Here is an 18,776-nt window from a genome sequence, read left to right as displayed (position 1 = left end):
CTTAGGAATGACATCACCTATTCTATCATAGAATAATTTTATGCACTACGTCAATACAATGGGTTACTCAGCATTCATCCAAAAATCAGATCTCAAAGAAGACACAACAAATTTCACATGCTTAAAATTATACCTAGATAAAATAGCATCAGATCTAGAAATTTCAAACACTAAAAACCCTATCCGCACAAAAGATCTTCAAGTTCTAACAAGTGGATTTTGAATCATTCAACCACAAGGATGAAATTATTTCCATACTCATAATATAAATCTTAAAATCGTAAAGGCAGAGTAACATACCCGATTAATAGAAGTGAAGGATGAAAAGCAATAGCTTCAATGGAAGTATTTTTTAATCTTGAACGATTTTTTTTTTCAAAATAGACTTTTTGATTTTGGGGTGAATGGGTTTTGATGTGGTAGTAGAAGAGACTATTTTTAGTGGAAAAGAATGGATAGAGTTAGTAATTAACAGAAGGGGTGAGAGGTTTTAGAGAGAGGAAAAGGAGTTTGAAACAGAATGAATGAGGAAGAAAATGAAGGATTTTGGGTTTATGGATTTTGGAAAAGAAATTGGTCAAATCAATTCTTGTATTAGTTCAAGGGTCAAAATGAAACCTTTTCTCAGGCTTATCCACTTGTGTGATATTGGCAAGATGCTAGCAGTAACCAGGGAGATACCGATCTTAATGTAGAAGAATACCTTATATATGCTAGTGCACTGATTTAAACTAATGATTCAATTAGAGATGTATAGGTTTTTAACCAATGACTTGTTGATCAAGCGTAGATTCCTAATTTTCTTCCTAATGATCTAGACGGAACCAACATTTGATTGGCGATGTATAATGTATGACTATCGTTATTGTTACACCCCGTACTTTTGTACCTTGGAACGCGTTCTTAAGTCTCTTGAAAGGCTCTTAAGTTCTTGGAAGGATCATAAGCCTCTTAAGTTTCTTAAGGTTTCCTAAAGTTCTTAAAGCTTCTGAATCCTTCTTAAGAACTCTTAATCTTCTTAAGAGTTACCATGTGATCCGGGTAATCTATAACTCTATCAAACAACTCTAAGAAAAGGAGAATGTGATACCCCATAGTAGAGAAGATTGGGAATAGAGTTATAAGAATTCAGAAGAAGTTGGAGACCGAATAATGAGTCGTAGGACTCAAATTATTTATGTAAGCTACCAACTTGGAAATATTACATACTTAAGCTACTTGAGTGTATACCAAGCTTATGTAGCAAGGATTACATAGGTTCATAAAGTAAGATGAGATTACGAATCTACGAGGGGGAAAAGAGAGTGCCACATGGCAGCATGAGAGAGTTCCATAAGTCAGCATGAGAGAGTTCCATGTGGAAGCAGCTGGAGCAAGGGTGGTGGGCCCCCATATGCCACGTGGCATCCCAAGGTTGGAAGGGATGGTGTGTTGGCCCAATGAGGGCTTGACATGTGTCACCACTTAGGGGTTGACACGTGTAACCTCCTAAAGTGGACTATATATATAGATATTTTATGATCAACCTTGTCACCATGTCATTATCTTCCAAGTTTTAGAGTCTTCTAGAGAAAGAAAGAAGAGAAGAGAAATCTAGAACTATAGAGAGAGTAGGTTCGGCCAATGAGAAAAAAAAGGTAAGTCTGATTTTATTCTATGAATTAATTATTTAGAGTACAAAAAGATGTTATGAAGGTGTTAGTAATGAAAATTTATGATTTGTAGCATCCCAAAACGTTATCAAACAGCCACAAAGTTTTAGGCGCGCTAAGGGAACTTCTGAGGCAAGTTTCGGCGAGTTTGGCGAGTTTTGGGCAAGGTAAGTTTTCCCTTTCAAATTGTAGTTTATGATGATGTTATAAGGTGTATCAAATGTCTTAAATAAGGTTGTAAGTGTAAAAATTTCATAAGGATACTTGACGTTAGAAGCAAACTAAATTGAAGTCGTCATAGCTAAATCGTAGTCGAGTAGTGTGTTGCGGTTGTTGTGCTGTGGTTGTAGATGGTTGTATGGCGTGTTTCAGGGATGTAAATTGTTCTAAAATGGGTGTGTTTACTTCTGGTTTCATCCACACGACCCTCCGTTTTGTATTGTTAAAGGTTTTGTGAAATAAAGATTAAAAACTCTATTTTGATATCGTAGTTTCGGGCGAGTAGTTTGGAGTTTGTATTGTGTAATGTTGAAGTAATTTACTTATATAAATGATGATGGTTGTTTTTGTTGGTATGGTTGTTGAAACAGTGGCCGAGTTGAAATCTCAAGGATGTTAAAGTTATAGGGAAAATGCTGCCCGATTTTTGGTAACTTCGGAACTAGTGACAAACTAGTCATGGGTATTGGATAAGGAAACGATTCCTATGGGTAATTGGTTGTGGAGTTGGAAATTGGAAAGTGAAAGGTTATTAACCTTAGTATTACTCTCATGTTAATAGTTCAAGAATATAATAAGGCGAGCTAGGTTATAGTTAATCCACAAAACGCATGTGAAGCTTAACTTTTCTTTCTTTTAGCATGTCTTAGCCTTAAGTTATATATATACGAAACTTGGGAGTCATTCCATTCATAAAGCTCTGAGTATGATTCAAGACCCTTGTTCACTTCTGCATGTTAGAACTCTTGCACTAAGTGGACTCATCGCCTTTCAAGTCTTCTAGAGGATGAAGAGTAGTACATATATGGCCTATCTCCTTCTTTCATTGAAATTACTTAAGGTAAGTGAAAAATTATGTCTGATATGAGTTTAGAGGTAATTCCATTTATAGTTTCCGGATATAATTCATGACTCGTAGTCACTTCTGAATACTAAGGGTCCTAAAGTAGTTAAATTACTACTCTCAAGCCATCTATATGTTGAATAGTAAGTGGAGATATAAGCTCCTATTCTGAAAGGCTCTGAGAGGATAAATGTCTCTGATTGCATAAGTTGTATCTCTGATTGCATAAGTTATGTGTCTGATTGCATAAGTTATGTCTTTTATTGCATAAACTGTGTGGCATTATCTTGGTACACGCCTATGGTTCCTGAGGCCCTAATTGATGTAATCCCTAATAACATCTAAAGGGTACCACGAAGAATTACTTTCCTGGTCTTCAAGTTACGGTTTACTTGACTATTTCATTGAGTCTCAGGAAATGATTTAGTTGCATATGGTTTCTCACTACTCTACTCATGCATACGGTAACCCTTTTTTTACCGAGTCCCACGCGAGGCCGGGCCTAATATCGTGCGTAGCTTTACTACTTCTTTTATCGAGTCTCGAGCCAGATGCGATATGATATCGTGATGTGATGGGTGATGCCACGTATGAGGAGGGGATGCTATATATGATGATATGATGATGTGATTATATAATAATGCGATAATTATATGAGTATTCACCGCATCCCGGGCTGGATAAAATATGATGATTATGATACCGAGTCCCATAATTTATCCTACTCTCTTCACGGAGTCCCTCGCTAAAGGGCTGGATACCGTAGGTAGGCATGCATGAGCAAATATAGTGATACATTTGTGACACTGAACCCCATAATGAGCTGTATATGTTATGATATATATATACAATGAGGTTATGCCATGTACGATAGTATGATGTCATATATAATGACACGATGAAGTGATATATATGATGAAAAGAGATTATGATATGATATTATGATGAAAATGATTTTACTGCATAAGATGTAGGCACGATAATGGGTTAATTGTTATACTTGTCCCCTACATCCCTGTTCCAACTGTAATCTTGTTATGGTGTTTTATGCTTACAGACTCAGTACATATTTTGTACTAACCCCCCTCTCTTCAGGAGGCTGCATTTCATGCCTGCAGGTACAGATACGCAACTTAAGGATCCACCAGCTTAAGATTTCACCTAGCGGGTTTAAAAAGAGCTCTATCATGTCGGAGCCCAGCTTTTGGTACTGACCATTGATGTATATATTTATGTTTTCAAGGGTACGGCGGGGGCCCTGTCCCGCCTTATGTTTCTATTTCTTTTTACTCTTAGAGGTCTGTGGACATGTATGTGGGTTGTATACGTATGTGTGAATAGTTGTGCCTATATGTTACGATAGCTTCATTGGCTTATATATATTATCTTGCCTGTTGGAATACTATGACTCAAATAGGAGACAGGTTTCCTTATAGTTAGCAAGGGTACACGCGAGTGTCCAGTTCGGGCACCTATCATGGCCTACAGAGTTGGGTCGTGATAAAAGTGGTATCAGAGCGGTCCTTCCTTGGAATATCTATAGACCGTGTCTAGTAGAATCTTGTTTATCGGTGTGTTGCATGCCACATCTATAAACAAGAGGATACAAGGCATTTAGGATGTCACCTTTCCTTCATATCTAAGATCGTATGATAGAGCCTAGCCATAGGACATGAAATTCCTTTTTCTAATCTTTGGTTTCAGCTGAAGAACGACATTGACAGAAGAAAATGATGGATGATATTGGAAGCTACCCAGTATACAAGTAAGTAACAATGTGAAGGAGTCATGATGGATAAGGTAAGAAGATTGAAATATGATTGATATGTAAAGTCGAAGATTGAAGGGAAAAGTAGACAAGAAAGTATAACGGGTGCAGTTCAAGTTGGACATACGAGGTAAGTCTATTATTTTATATTGTTATTGATATTGGGCGCCCTGTATGGCAGTGATATGAATATATGTATGTTGGCCCTACGAGGCATTTGGTATTTCCTAAGTGCAGGTTTGGGATAGTAAGGAATATAGAGGAAACTCTGCTGATTTGTTTTTGAAATAAAAAGAGAATGAGATATAAGGTTATAGTATTTCTTGAGAGATTGTATCCACGGTAACGATAAGATCCGACTAAACTAGGAGTACAACTGACTTTGGAAAATAAGTAAATTATGGTATGGGTGGTAATTAGAAGGTCGATACTGATATGGTGAGAAGAATGGTGATGGATATAAATGTCTTAAGACTGCCTACGAGGTATTAAGGATGAGAATGATGAGGAAGGATAAGGGAGTCAAGTACGCTTGCTCCACCAGGTGGAATTAGTCAAGAGTAAGGATCATAAATAAAGGTTAAGAAATATTACCCTTCGGGATTGACCATGAGCAGAATATAGTGTGAATATAATGAGGATCATCATGGAAGTACGTAGGGCCTAGTAACGAAGTAACTAAAGAATGTGATTGTGAGTAAGATTAGGAGTCAGCATCGAGTACACGATAAGGATGAAAGAGCATGAAGCAGAAAGGGGTATGGTGTATATGTACCTCTACTGTGGAAAATAGTAAGACCCCTCAAGGATGAGGGAGGTAGCTCTGCAAGACCATTGATGCGTTGCGAGTCCATTAAGAGGAACAAGTGGTATTCACTGGGATAAAGATAGTGTTCTAAAAAAGCTAGAAACACGTGTCATCAGAGTATAATTGCCCCCGAATAGAGAATCGGTCACGATTATAAGCACTAGTGACGTACTGATTGGGATGAACGAAATGTGGCTTCGGCAAAACTACTACATTAGTTATATGACTTGAGTACCAGTACTTGGACTAGATTGGGTACTAGTTATTGAGAATTCTGAGCACCCATGGTTATATTAAGGTTTCTTACAGGGGCAACCTGAAGTATAGATGAGTTAACAAAAGGTGTAGACATGGAGCCCGTTTGGATGGGCTTAAAAAAAATAACTTTTATGTATGAAGTGCTTTTAGAACTTTGAAGTGCTGAAAGTTATTTTTATAAATAAGCAGTTGAGTGTTTGGATAAAAATGCTTAAATGAGGAAAATGATGTGAATTTTAGGGTTAAAAGAATAAAAAGGGTAGTTTAAGAATTTAGTTAAAATATAAGGGATATAAAAATAATTTCCATAGTCAAAGAAAATGACTTTAAGAACTTAGGAAAAAAAAGTTAGGAATCCTAAATTTTCATTTTTGACTAACTTTAAAAACTTTATGGCTTAAAATTAGCATTAGGAAAACATGTTCAAAAGCTAAAAAGGAGCTATAAGTTGGTTTTGACCAACTTAAAGCCCATCCAAACGGGCTCATGGTGCAGTATGTCAAATGTGTTGGAACAAAATAATATACGTATGAACAGTTGAAAATAAACAGAGGATGACATGGGTACACCCTAAAGGGGGGGAGTGGACAAGAGAAATACAAGCGTGAGAGGAAATCAACTAACACTGTCACATATTGACAGGACCGCTTAAATTTCAAGCAAGATCACATACTGGCACGAGTTAGCAAGAGCTCAAGGCCAACAATAAATATATAAAAGCCGCGTATGAGACCGTGCGAAGAATCATAGGTGCCTACCACAAGGGGTGAATACGATAAGAGAGTAGGACTAAGCAAACTAAGGACCGTGTATAGGGTAGTAGGGTTGTGTTTGGGTAAAGATTAAGATATGGCAACAACGTCTTTGGCCACTAATATGGTGACATACAAGTAGCAAGGGGAAAGAATAGAAAATCTCTTACGGTAGAAAATGAGGAGACCAAGGAGTACGTAAAGAAAGAAAAGAAAGGAGTAGGACAAAATAGCGTTGGTGTGAGTAAGTTCTAGTGTGAAGTCGATATGTAAAGTAAGATGGGCCGGGAAATGAAAAGATTATGTCTATCTTATACAGGTTGTATCAGAATGGTTATGCAACCTATGGATATGTATATGTTGAGTATAGGATCAAGTGAGAAGTACATAATAAAAGGAGCTAGGATGTTTTGGATACATTACAGAGAGATGTTAAGATGGGTTAGACCAAACTACCGAGATGGGGTGAGTACTAAGGGAAATATAGGACCTAGCCATGGTTGAACCAACAATCTATCCCAATGTCGAGTGTAAGATAGGGGTGGAGCGGGCAAGCCGAAGCATGAAGACTAGCAAAAAGACGCTAAGATAAATCTTGGGCTAAGATGAGTGCCTTAACACATTATTGCAAGGATGGAAATGGAACATGACACGAGGACTTCCCAGAGGATCACCCATCCTAGTACTACTCTAGTCCAAGCACGTTTAACTTCAAAATTCTAGTGGGATCCAGTGCGTTAGTGCTGTTATGATCGCACGAGATGGGAGAATCCGAACTAGCAGCGAAGCAACGACACGAGATTATGTACCTAGAGTGTTATAAGTTATGATAAGGGAATTGCAAAAGAGCTTAAGTAAAACAACAAGGATTAGCTGATTACTAATAGATGGCGCACTTGTATGCCACAGTTCTTCAACATAATACTAGTTAATGATAAGGCAAACCACGGAACGTCTATACAAGTCATTATGTGAGGGGACTTCAGCACAACATGGTAGCCAACTTTGATGGGCAAAAACCAAAACCCAAAAGGCGAGGGTACCAGTTGATGTCATCTAAAGAAGGTAAGAAGTAATATACGAGGTTGAAGATTCCACAATATGACCTTGGCCATAAGACTCACTTTGCACTCCCTGGACAAATAATTCTAGATGAAATGTTATCCGTAGATTAACAAGATTATCCCATGTTCCTCCAATCAAACACTACCTGCTCAGCCGAGATGGTGTGAAATTATAGGTCTAGAGGGTGGTAGGACCTTAGGAGTTCCCATAGCTATTATCCTAGACGAAGGAGCCCAAGTTACAGTTAACTACCGAAGATTAGTTTACGAATAGATTGGGAAGACATATAGGTCTTCGTACACCATTTTACCCTCAGACTGATGGACAGACTAAGCTTACTAGCTAAACGTTAGATGATATATTGCGGGCCTATATGGTTGACTCCAAAGGTAGCTCAGACAATTACCTACCACCTGTCCAAGTACTTACGATATTAACTATGATTCTAGTATCCAGATGGCCCCGTACGAGAATTGATATGGCGAACAGTGTAGGTCTCCAATTGATTTGGTTTGATGGTAGTAAAATATGACTAATACACCCAGATGTGGTTCAATAAGCGGTATAGAAGGTGAACCTTATTCGGGAGAGATTATTAGCAGCTCCGAGTCGACAGAAGTCATACGTGGATAATAGATGTCGATATTTAGAGTTTCAAGTTATAATTAAGCACTCTCAAAAGTCTCAATCACATAAAAAGTGATGAGAGCCATTACGAAAGAGGACCTTAGTTCGAGATGCATTATCTCTTATCAGATCCTCCATCGAATGGGCAAGGTTGCATGCGAGTTGAACTTAGCAGTGGATCCAGAAGCAGTACATCCAATCTTCCAAGTATCAATGCTTCGTAAGTGTGTTGATGATCCATCCTGAGTATATTCCGCAGAGGATATCCAATTCATAAAGGAGTTATCCTATGAGAAGCAATCGGTCACTATCCTAGATTAGCGGAGTATGAGGTGGTATATTAAGGACGTAGCTTCCATCGAGGTGTTATGGCGAAATGAGAGTCGTAAAGAAATGACCTGGGAAGCTGAAAGAGAAATGAAGCACAAGTATCCATACCTATTCTATACGTCTACAGGTAATCCCAACCTTTGGACTCTGATATTGATTGCTCGGTGAAAGTATGTGTTATTGTGATAGAATAGAGAAACTTTTTATATAGTCAGTATAAGACCATAAGGAAAGTTTTGGTTTACATTCGAGGACGAATGTCCTAAAGGGGGGAAGGATGTTATATCCCGTACTTTTGTACCTTGGAACGCATTCTTAAGTCTCTTGAAAGGCTCTTAAGTTCTTGGAAGGATCGTAAGCCTCTTAAGTTTCTTAAGGTTTCCCAAAGTTCTTATAGCTTCTTAAAGCTTCTTAAGCCTTCTTAAGAATTCTTAAGCTTCTTAAGAGTTACCATGTGAGCCGAGTAATCTATAACGCTATCAAACAACTCTAAGGAAAGGAGAATGTGATACCCCATAGTAGAGAAGATTGGAAATAGAGTTATAAGAATCCGGAAGAAGTTGGAGACCAAATAATGAGTCGTAGGACTCGACTTATTTACGTAAGCTACCAACTTGTAAATCTTACATACTTAAGCTACTTGAGTGCATACCAAGCTTACGTAGTAAGGATTACATAGGTTCGTAAAGTAAGATGAGATTATGAACCCACAAGGGGGAAAAGAGAGTTCCACGTGGAAGCATGAGAGAGTGCCACATGGCAGTACCTGGAGCAAGGATGGTGGGGCCCATATGACACATGGCATCCCAAGGATGGAGGGGGTGGTGTATTGGCCCAATGAGGGCTTGACATTTGTCACCACTTAGGGGTTGACACATATCACCTCCTAAAGTGACCTATATATAGAGATATTTTATGATCAACCATGTCACGAAGTCATTATCTTCCAAGTTCTAGAGGCTTCCAGGGAAAGAAAGAAGAGAAGAGAAATCTAGAACTAGAGAGAGAGTAGGTTCGGCCAAGGAGAAAAAAAAGGTAAGTCTCCGATTTTATTCTATGAATTAATTATCTAGGTTACACCAAGATATTATGAAGGTGTTAGTAATGAAAATTTATGATTTAGAGCATCCCAAAACGTTATCAAACAGCCACAAAGTTTTAGGCGCGCTAAGGGAACTTCCGAGGCAAGTTTGGGCGAGTTTGGCGAGTTTCGGGCAAGGTAAGGTTTTCACTTTCAAATTGGAGTTTATGATGATGTTATAAGGTGTATCACATGTCTTAAATAAGGTTGTAAGTAGAAAAATTTCATAAGGATACTTGACGTTAGAAGCAAACTAAATTGAAGTCGTCATAGCTAAATCGTAGTCGAGTAGTGTGTTGCGGTTGTTGTGCTGCAGTTGCAGCTGGTTGGATGGCATGATGCAGGGATGTAAAGTGTTATAAAATGGGTATGGTTACTTCTGGTTTCATCCACACTACCCTCTGTTTCGTATTGTTAAAGGTTTTTTGAAATAAAGATTAAAAACTCTATTTTGATATCGTAGCTTCGGGCGAGTTGTTTGGAGTTTGTATTGTGTAATGTTGAAGTAATTTACTTGTGTATATGCCGATGGTTGTTTTTGTTGGTATGGTTGTTGAAATGGTGGCTGATTTGAAATCTCGGGGATGTTAAAGTTATAGGGGAAATGTTGCCCGATTTTTTGTAACTTCGGAACTAGTGATAAACTAGTCGAGGGTATTGGATAAGGAAACGATTCCTATGGGTAATTGGTTGTAGAGTTGGAAATTGGAAAGTAAAAGGTTTTTAAACTTAGTATTACTCTCTTGTTAATAGGTCAATAATATAATGAGGTGAGCTGGGTTACAGTTAATCCACAAAAGGCATGTGAAGCTTACCCTTTCTTTCTTTTGGCATGTCTTAGCCTTAAGTTATATATACACGAAACTTGGGAGTCATTCCATTCATAAAGCTCTGAGTATGATTCAAGACCCTTATTCACTTCTGGATGTTAGAACTCCTGCACTAAGTGGACTCATCGCCTTTCAAGTCTTCTATAGGATGAAAAGTAGTACATATAAGGCCTATCTCCTTTCGTTGAAATTGCTTAAGGTAAGTGAAATGATGTCTGATATGAGTTTAGAGGTAATTCCATTTATAGTTTCCGGATATAATTCGTGACTCTAGTCACTTTTGAATACTAAGGGTCCTAAAGTAGTTAAATTACTACTCTCAAGCCATCTATATGTTGAATAGTAAGTGGAGATATAAGCTCTTATTCTGAAAGGCTCTGAGAGGATAAATGTCTCTGACTGCATAAGCTGTATCTCTGATTGCATAAGCTATGGGTCTGATTGTAGTTGTGTCTTTTATTGCATAAACTGTGTGGCATTATTTTGGTACACGCCTATGGTTCTTGAGGCCCTAATTGATGTAATTCCTAATAACATCTAAAGGGTACCTCAAAAAATTACTTTCCTGGTATTCAAGTGACGGTTCACTTGACTTTTTCATTGAGTCTCAGGAGATGATTTAGTTGCATATGGTTTCTCACTACTCTACTCATGCATACGGTAACCCTTTTTTCACCGAGTCCCATGCAGGGCTGAGCCTAATATCATGCGTCGCTTTACTACTTTTTTCACTGAGTCCTGGGCCGAATACCATATGATACCATGATGTGATGGATGATGCCACATACAATGAAGGGATACTATATATGATGATATGATGATGTGATGATATAATGATGCGACAACGATATGAGTATTCACCGCGTCTCGAGCCGAATTAAATATGATGATTATGATACCGAGTCCTATAATGTACCCTACTCTCTTCACGAAGTCCCTCACTAAAGGGTCGGATACCGTAGGTAGGTATGCTTGTGCAAATATAGTTATATATTTATGACACCGAACCCCATAATAGGTTGGATATGTTATGATATATATATATATACAATGAGGTTATGCCGTGTACGATAGTGTGATGCCATATACGATGACACAATGAAGTGATATATATGATGAAAAGAGATGAAGATATGATATTATGATGAAAATGATTTTACTACATAAGATGCAGGTATGATAATGGGTTAATTATTATACTTGTCCTCTATATTCCTATTCCAACTGTAATCTCGTTATGGTGTTTTATGCTTACATACTCAGTACGTATTTTGTACTGACCCCCCTCTCTTTGGGGGGTTGTTTTTTATGCCCGCAGGTACAGACACATAACTTAAGGATCCACCAGCTTAGGATTTCACCTAGTGGGTTTAAAAAAAGCCCCATCGTGTCGGAGCCCAGCTTTTGGTACCGACCATTGATGTATATATTTGTGTGTTCAAGGGTACAGTGGGGACCCTGTCCCTCCTTATGTTTCTGTTTCTTTTTACTCTTAGAGGTCTGTGAACATGTATGTGGATTGTATACGTATGTGTGAACAGTTGTGCCTATATGTTACGATAGCCTCGTCGGCTTATATATATTGTCTTGCCTGTTGGCATGCTATGACTCAAATAGGAGATAGGTTTTCTTATAGTTAGCAAGGGTACACCCGAGTGTCCAGTTCGGGCACCCATCATGGCCTATGGGTTTGGGTCGTGACAGTTATGACTGTTTTACACTGATGGTCAAAGTGGTCGATTTTCACCTTTCATACTTAGCATCCTTTTCACGCTCTTAGAAACAAAACAAAGACAACAAAAAGTAAAGTAAAAAAATAAAAATAACTTAGGTTGCCTCCCAAGAAGCGCTTGATTTAATATCATGGCACGATGCAGGTACCTCTTCACAACCCAATATCGGGTGGCATTTCCTATTCTTATGGATCTTCTACCTGCTCATCCACTGATTAACTCACTGATACCATTCTATATTCATTCGGAGTCTTAGTAGGTATACTCACATTGAATTTTACATATTCATCACCAATTCAAAATTAGAGCTCTCCCAGATCCACATCCACTAGAGCTATTCTTGTAGCAAGGAATGGTTGGCATAAGATTATAGGAACCTCTGTGTCCACTTCACAATCTAACACCATAAAATAAAGCAGCAAAATGAATCTATCTACTTGGACTAGCATGTCAAATAGGATGTCAACCGGTCTCTTGAAAGAACAATCTGCCATCAATAGCCTTATTGGAGTTAGTTTGGGGTTACCAACACCAACTTCTTGAAGATCAATAGGGGAATCAAATTTATGCTTGCCCCTAAATCACAGAAGGCTTTATCAAATTTGTACACCCCGATGGTGTACGAAATAGTGAAAGCTCTCGGATCTTCTTTCTTTGTGGTGAATGTACTTGACATTAACACATTACACAGCTTTTGCAACAGCTTTTTCTTGAACTTTGAATACTCCGGCATTTGCAATAAGGCATCAATAAAAGGAATATTCATGGATAACTTGCGCATCTAATCTATAAATATTTAGAAGCGCTTTGCGAGTATAGAGGGGGACACTTAGGCACATCACCCTTTGTGGATTTATCCCCTGTTTTTCCTTCATCATCAATCAATATTATAGGAGGGTAAACCCCCTCTTTTTCATCCATACATATATTTCCCTCATTCAACAATCTTTCATTATCTTTAATTTGAATGGATGCACTTGGCTCCACCACATCATTTCTAGTTTCATCAACTACCTTCGTTGGCTCAACCTTAGCATCTTCAAGAACCTTAACACTCCTTATGACTACTTCCATACAATGGTCATCACTCTTTATATTTGAAAGAGTGTCACTTGGGAATGTGCCCTTGGCTCTTGGATTAATTTAAGAAGAGAAATGGTGCATTTGAGTTTCTAAGTGCTTGATTAACGTGGAGTGAGAGATAACGGTTTGAGTCAAATTTAATGTCACTTTTGAGATTCTTGACTCCACTTTCCGTAGAGTCGACCTTCTTAAGGATGCAATTAAGTATATCTTTAATTTTAGAACCAGTTGGGTCACTTACACTTGCTTGTCCATGGGGAGCATCAGATCTTTTAGGAGGTACATATGGATTTGAACTCCGATGGTTGTACCTTCATCTCCTCTAACTTGGTCTTGCACGCGCCATTATCTATCATGGTCTCTCCACTGACAGTCATGATCTCTCCAACCTTGATTCTCATCTTTAGGATGCCAAGGACCTTGATTGGTCGATTGGTACCTCTAGTGAGAACCCTATCCTTGGTTCGCCAAGTACCTCACATCTTTATCAAACGTAGCATAAGCTACTTCTTCTTCACTCAAAGTTGAATGGTATTCACATTCTTTGTTCCAACACTTATCACATGCTTTGCTAGAAGGTCAATGCTTTTCATCATCTTTTGTTATTTGTTCATCATGCTCTTTCTCTTTTCTTCACATTTTATTGGTTACCATTGATGTAGATGTAAATCTACCACTCAATTTCACTTTATCTCAAGTGTGTCATGCCATATTAATCTTATCCATTTGATTCAAAGAAAAGGACACTTGAAGATAAGTGAGATTCATGAATATACCTCATGTCAAGTTATTTACTACTTCTTGGTTGACCTCATTCAAAGATCAATAGAAAAATTAAAGTAGCACTTGGTTAGATAAACCATGATTTAAGCATTCAGTCAGTTTCTTCTTAAACCTTGGTCATACTTTAGGTATAGCTTCGCCTGACATTTTTTAAAAATTATTAATCTCGTCCCTCAATTTTAGCATTCACGAGGATGGGAAAAATCTTTTTGGAAAAACTCTCTTCAACTCATTTCAAGTGGTGATTGACCCTTGAATTTACTCACGGGCAATGTGGTGGCTTCAACGCTGAGTGAAAATGGAAATAATCATAGGCGAATTGACTCTTGGCTTGTATCTTGAAAGGAAGACACACTTCTACAAAATTTTGCAAGTGCTTGTTTTCTTCCTTAACTGCTTGGCCTCCAAATAAGTTTTTCGTTTGTTAAATAAGGAGCATAAGATGGGTGATTTGAAACACCGCATTCCCCATCTCTAGGTAAGTCAATTGCTCCGACTACACCCATTTCTGTGGGTGCTTTATTCGCGGCAAATCCATTTGCAAAGCCCGCATCTCCTATGCTTTGTTCATCAACCGCTTCGTACCTGTTGCCCTATTTTTGGCAAGCAAAGACATAAAACAATAGGTAACAATAACACAAATTGCACATAAGTTTGAATATGAAAATCAATCAAAGACTATCGTTAATCGGTCCCCGACAACGATGTCATTTTTGATAAACGCTCAACTATGTCTCATATTTTAGAGCATAGGTGGTCATTTATAAAACAATACCTAACTCACTAGGGTGGGGTCACTAACATATGAGACTCTTCTTTAATTGATTCAATAATTCAAACAAATTAGCAAGTATAGTTCTCAACAAACATATATATATATATAGTAGGGTTTACCTAACAACAAAAAATTGTCACTATTAAGTATTGAAAATATGGATTTAGTTACAACTTGTTACTAAAACTGTAAAGGACTAGGTGTGTGTATAGCGATTGGGGTTTCAACTCGAATACACTAAGATTAACCTCAACAAAAGAGATTGATACATGGATAGCATTTGGTATATATTATACTTTGATATTCTCCCCAACTATCAAGCATATGTCCTTTAGTTTTTTGGAACACCAAGACCCTTTCAAACAAAACGCAAAACATTTCTTGAATAGATAGACTATCTCCACTTCATATCTATCATGCCCCGAGAGGGTACCCTAGGCGTGGCCTGCACTTAGAAACTATCTCTGGTCTCTGAGAGAACCACTTGGTCTCATCATTCATTCGTTCATTAGTAGAAGACTTAAGTGAAAATAAGAATACTTATGTGGGCTCACCATCATCAACATCAAATGAAAGAAATAATCCTTAGAAAAAGTAGTTTCAAAGGAGAACTACTCCAATTACATCATCGAACTCTATCTATGAAACCTCTAACACTATCAGACGGTGCCAATGATATATCCATGGCTACCTCAAAAGAAACATAATACTAAAAAATAATAAAAAGATAAAGAGTTCCTCCGAATACAAGAATGACTCACCAAATAGGTCAAAAGTAATGATCTCCAATGATGCGCCTGTTGAGGGTCTCTAACACCTGTATCTGCATCATAAAATGATGCAGATCGAATGATGTCAGTAAATGGAATATATGAGTATGTAAAATAATAGGAAAGTAAGGACAGATATTAAGAAACTTCTCTCAAGAAGACTCAGCTCAGAACTCAATATCATCTCAACATTAATATGTAATGCAAGTTTAAAAATAATAATAAGCAATGCTTACTCAACTGGGAGTTTCTCTAACCAAAAACCATCACTTATGAGCTAGTGATGATACAATGAAGTGATGTCGATGCCACATTCATTCAATACCTTGCCAGGGTAAAGGACATCACCATTTCTGATCCAATCATCAAAGTCCTCTTTTTGGGACTTAAGATGTATAGCCTCCATCCTATGCTAGATACGTAGTTCTGAGGTTTGAGTCAATTAAACTCTTACCCAACTCGGTGCTCAATACTACTCCCAAAATATGTGATCATATTAACATCATCATCTAGTTTTATCTTAATTTTAAAACATCAAACTCATCTCATTAACTCTTCATCACTCATTACACTTCAAAGTATTATTTATATCTTATCAAAATATCATTTACTCAAATTCTTTTAAACTCAATTCTTTTGTTCATTCAAAACTCAATAAAATACATATATAGTTTTAATTCAAATCACTCTTTTTTCAATGAATATTAAAAGTCAACATCTTTACTCAAAACACGTGTAAAAATATTCATGAACATCAAATCAATTAGGGTTCATGGAAAAGTAGCCACAAATAATAATTCTAATAATATGAGAGATAAAATAATAATAATCTCAATGCATAAATATATCTAACTCAATAGAAGAAGAATTAATTCTTTTAAAATTCAATACTTGGATAAAACTCAACTATAACTCAATTACGATGAATTTAAATATTTGGCGCATGGACAAACTTAATCCAATGCTATGAATAGCCTTACGTACTTGGAATTCGAAGCATTGCTCTGAATTGAAGAACTCAATAACCACTCTTGAACCATCTGAGGATGGGAAGAAAGAAAGCATTGATTACAAGTGAGATGTCCAAGAGAAAAGGAAGGAGGGGAGATGTCTACTCACTTAAGACCGTTCGTGATTCCCACCCGTGAATCACTTCACGAAGGAGCCTGTAGATTCTTTAGTGGCTCATTGTTGAATAATAAAATGGATTTACCTAGGAAGTCTAGGAGAAAATGCAATGAATTGTTTCAAGACCGATTTTTGTATTTATTACTTTTTTCTTTTTTATTTAGGATAAGAAGCAGAACGCGCCATCACCTACAGCCCTTTCCTCTGCTGGGGACTTCCACGAAATGAAAACGGGCGGCGGGAATTGTCTTGATCGTCGGATATCATTGAGAAGGACCTATCGACTTGCATTAACTTCCCGTGGCTAGTAGGGGGAACTTTAATGTAATTGCGGATCCATTAGAAAAAACCAATCGGAATAGAAGTCCTATTTTCACCTTTCTCGAATTCGCTTTCTGTGGTGACTCATCAGATTCTAGAGTGAAACCTCCCCTCGAATGATCGGTGCGGCGGTTAGGCATCCTTAGACGAAAGAGTGGTCTTTCACCATTTTCTTCCGGCATGGGCACAGGTGGAGACACAAGCAAAGGCAGATCCCGTTAGAACTTAATAATCCCGGAATCCCTTCCTATTTGAGAGACAATAGTGAACATTTATCCATAATCCATTGAAGTAACACCAGCGCTTTTTTGGATTCTTTCTCTCGTCTTACTACTGTTTATCTTAAAATATCTAAGGATGAGGTTAGTTTTCTCCTTCCTTTGAGATGAATCTTCAAAAGGCTTGAAAGAATCTACAGGCTCCTTCGTGAAGTGATTCACGGGTGGGAATCACGTCGATCATAGCTTCATTCATTCGTTGAACCTTGGGAACAGTACTATAAGAATCGGTACTGAACATCCCGCCTGTAATTGTACAGGCTCCCATAGCAATAACATATTTTGGTTCAGGTATTTGCTCATATAATCTCACTAAAGAGGGGGCCATTTTCATTAGATGTCAGCAGGTTAGGCAGCTCTAAGGTTTTTTATATTCGGTGGAAGGCAGGCTGAAACTCTGCCTAGTCACCGGGCTGAGCGCACCTTTGGTACTTCAATAGGGCGAGCAGTTTGATAGTGACTTCTTTCGTTTGGTAGGGCGACGAAAGGCTACTTCAATGACGGAAACAGCCGGAAACTCGACAAGTCCATTTTGCACTTGAAGTGAGCTTGAGTTTGCCTGATCGTCTGTAGGATTGGCCTCGCGAGTAGGGACTTTCTTTATTGTATCGATCTTTCAGACTGGCTCAATAGGGTCCCATTCCTTCTGTACTAGAGTTTGGTGGAGGAAGGGCTAATTCTAGAAGATAGTAGGCCCTTTCTTCTCGAAAGGGATATCGTGAAGGGAGACCAAAGATGGAGATATCGAAGCTGCTCGCTTTTTTACCATCTAAAATCGAAGAAAAGAAGATTTTGCCCCCGGTGTAGCTCGAAAGCAGAAAGAGTAGAATTCATTCGAGAGAGCTTGGTGGTCTTAAGAATGGTTCGGGTGGGGGATTCTCTTAAGAATAAAGAATTCGAATAGAATCATGCTACAGCCGCTATCACTTTGGCTGCAGCCTTTGCTTCTGCCCAGTTGCTGGTTCAGCACCCAAGGGACCTAGACCTCTTTCAGGTTTGAAAGCCCACTGGAAAGACTGGAGTAGTATCTTCATTAGCCGGAAGGAATTAGTCTCCACTAGCGTCATTCGAAGAACGAACAAGAAAAGGGTTACTGTTTAGCGAGTAGCAGACTCTGGTTTCAGTGCACGTGTGGAAGGCAACTCTGTTTAGCGTTTCTTTTGAGATCATAATCGTACCAACGGACGTTCTTGGTCGAATGCTCCATCCGCCGGAAGGCGGACAACCAGGAGGTGGGCTTGGAAGCAGCCATCCTTTGAAGAAAGCGTAATAGCTTACTGGTCTAGCTCCATGGCACCGAAAATGTATCAGGGCTCAAGTGATTCACCGAAGCGACGCAATTCCTATTCGAAAAGAGGATTTCATCATACCTGGCTTTCCTAACCTTACAATGACTGGTGCCTTCTCTCCAACAGCTGCTTCAATCAATGTTAAGTCTGACTACGCCCGCAGCTGACTACTTATTGAAAGACCGAACAGGAAATGAAAAGTCGTACTACAACAACTGTAAATAAACATTCCCTCCCCGCTAGCTAGGAATTTCCCTGCCCGTGTCTACTTCTTGAAAAACCTAAAGGGTCAAGGTAAGCGTATCAAGAGAAAATGAGCCTATAAGGCCTCCTAGGAATTGGACGCCATTGGAACAGAATGGTTTTTTCATAAACCGTTTTT

General features: G+C 38.3%; 1 protein-coding gene and 1 pseudogene across 1 annotated transcript; both read right to left on the bottom strand.

The window, feature by feature from the left end:
• Positions 1-6,942: 6,942 nt before the first annotated feature.
• LOC129878032 (5S ribosomal RNA) lies at positions 6,943-7,061 on the bottom strand (annotated as a pseudogene).
• Positions 7,062-14,222: 7,161 nt separating this feature from the next.
• Positions 14,223-17,433, bottom strand: LOC129875702 (NAD(P)H-quinone oxidoreductase subunit K, chloroplastic-like). Its single transcript, XM_055950969.1, has 3 exons — positions 17,244-17,433; positions 16,363-16,418; positions 14,223-14,426 (listed from the first exon to the last, which is right to left on the bottom strand). Exons 1-3 carry the CDS (start codon positions 17,431-17,433, stop codon positions 14,223-14,225), a joined length of 450 nt encoding a protein of 149 aa, XP_055806944.1.
• Positions 17,434-18,776: the final 1,343 nt, after the last annotated feature.

The sequence above is a fragment of the Solanum dulcamara genome, chromosome 12 (genome assembly GCF_947179165.1).
Source record: "Solanum dulcamara chromosome 12, daSolDulc1.2, whole genome shotgun sequence".
NCBI classification, from domain to species: Eukaryota; Viridiplantae; Streptophyta; class Magnoliopsida; order Solanales; family Solanaceae; genus Solanum; species Solanum dulcamara.
This window is presented reverse-complemented; position numbering and strand designations above follow the sequence as displayed.

What these genes read in the sequence shown, in the direction of transcription:
- LOC129875702 (XM_055950969.1), bottom strand. Translation starts at nt 17,433, where the DNA reads ATGGCCCCCTCTTTAGTGAGATTATATGAGCAAATACCTGAACCAAAA. An exon ending in ATCACTTCACGAAGGAGCCT is followed by an intron (nt 16,419 to 17,243) that starts GTAGATTCTTTC and finishes TCCCATCCTCAG; the next exon opens with ATGGTTCAAGAGTGGTTATT. An exon ending in AGCAATGCTTCGAATTCCAA is followed by an intron (nt 14,427 to 16,362) that starts GTACGTAAGGCT and finishes TGCCAAAAATAG; the next exon opens with GGCAACAGGTACGAAGCGGT.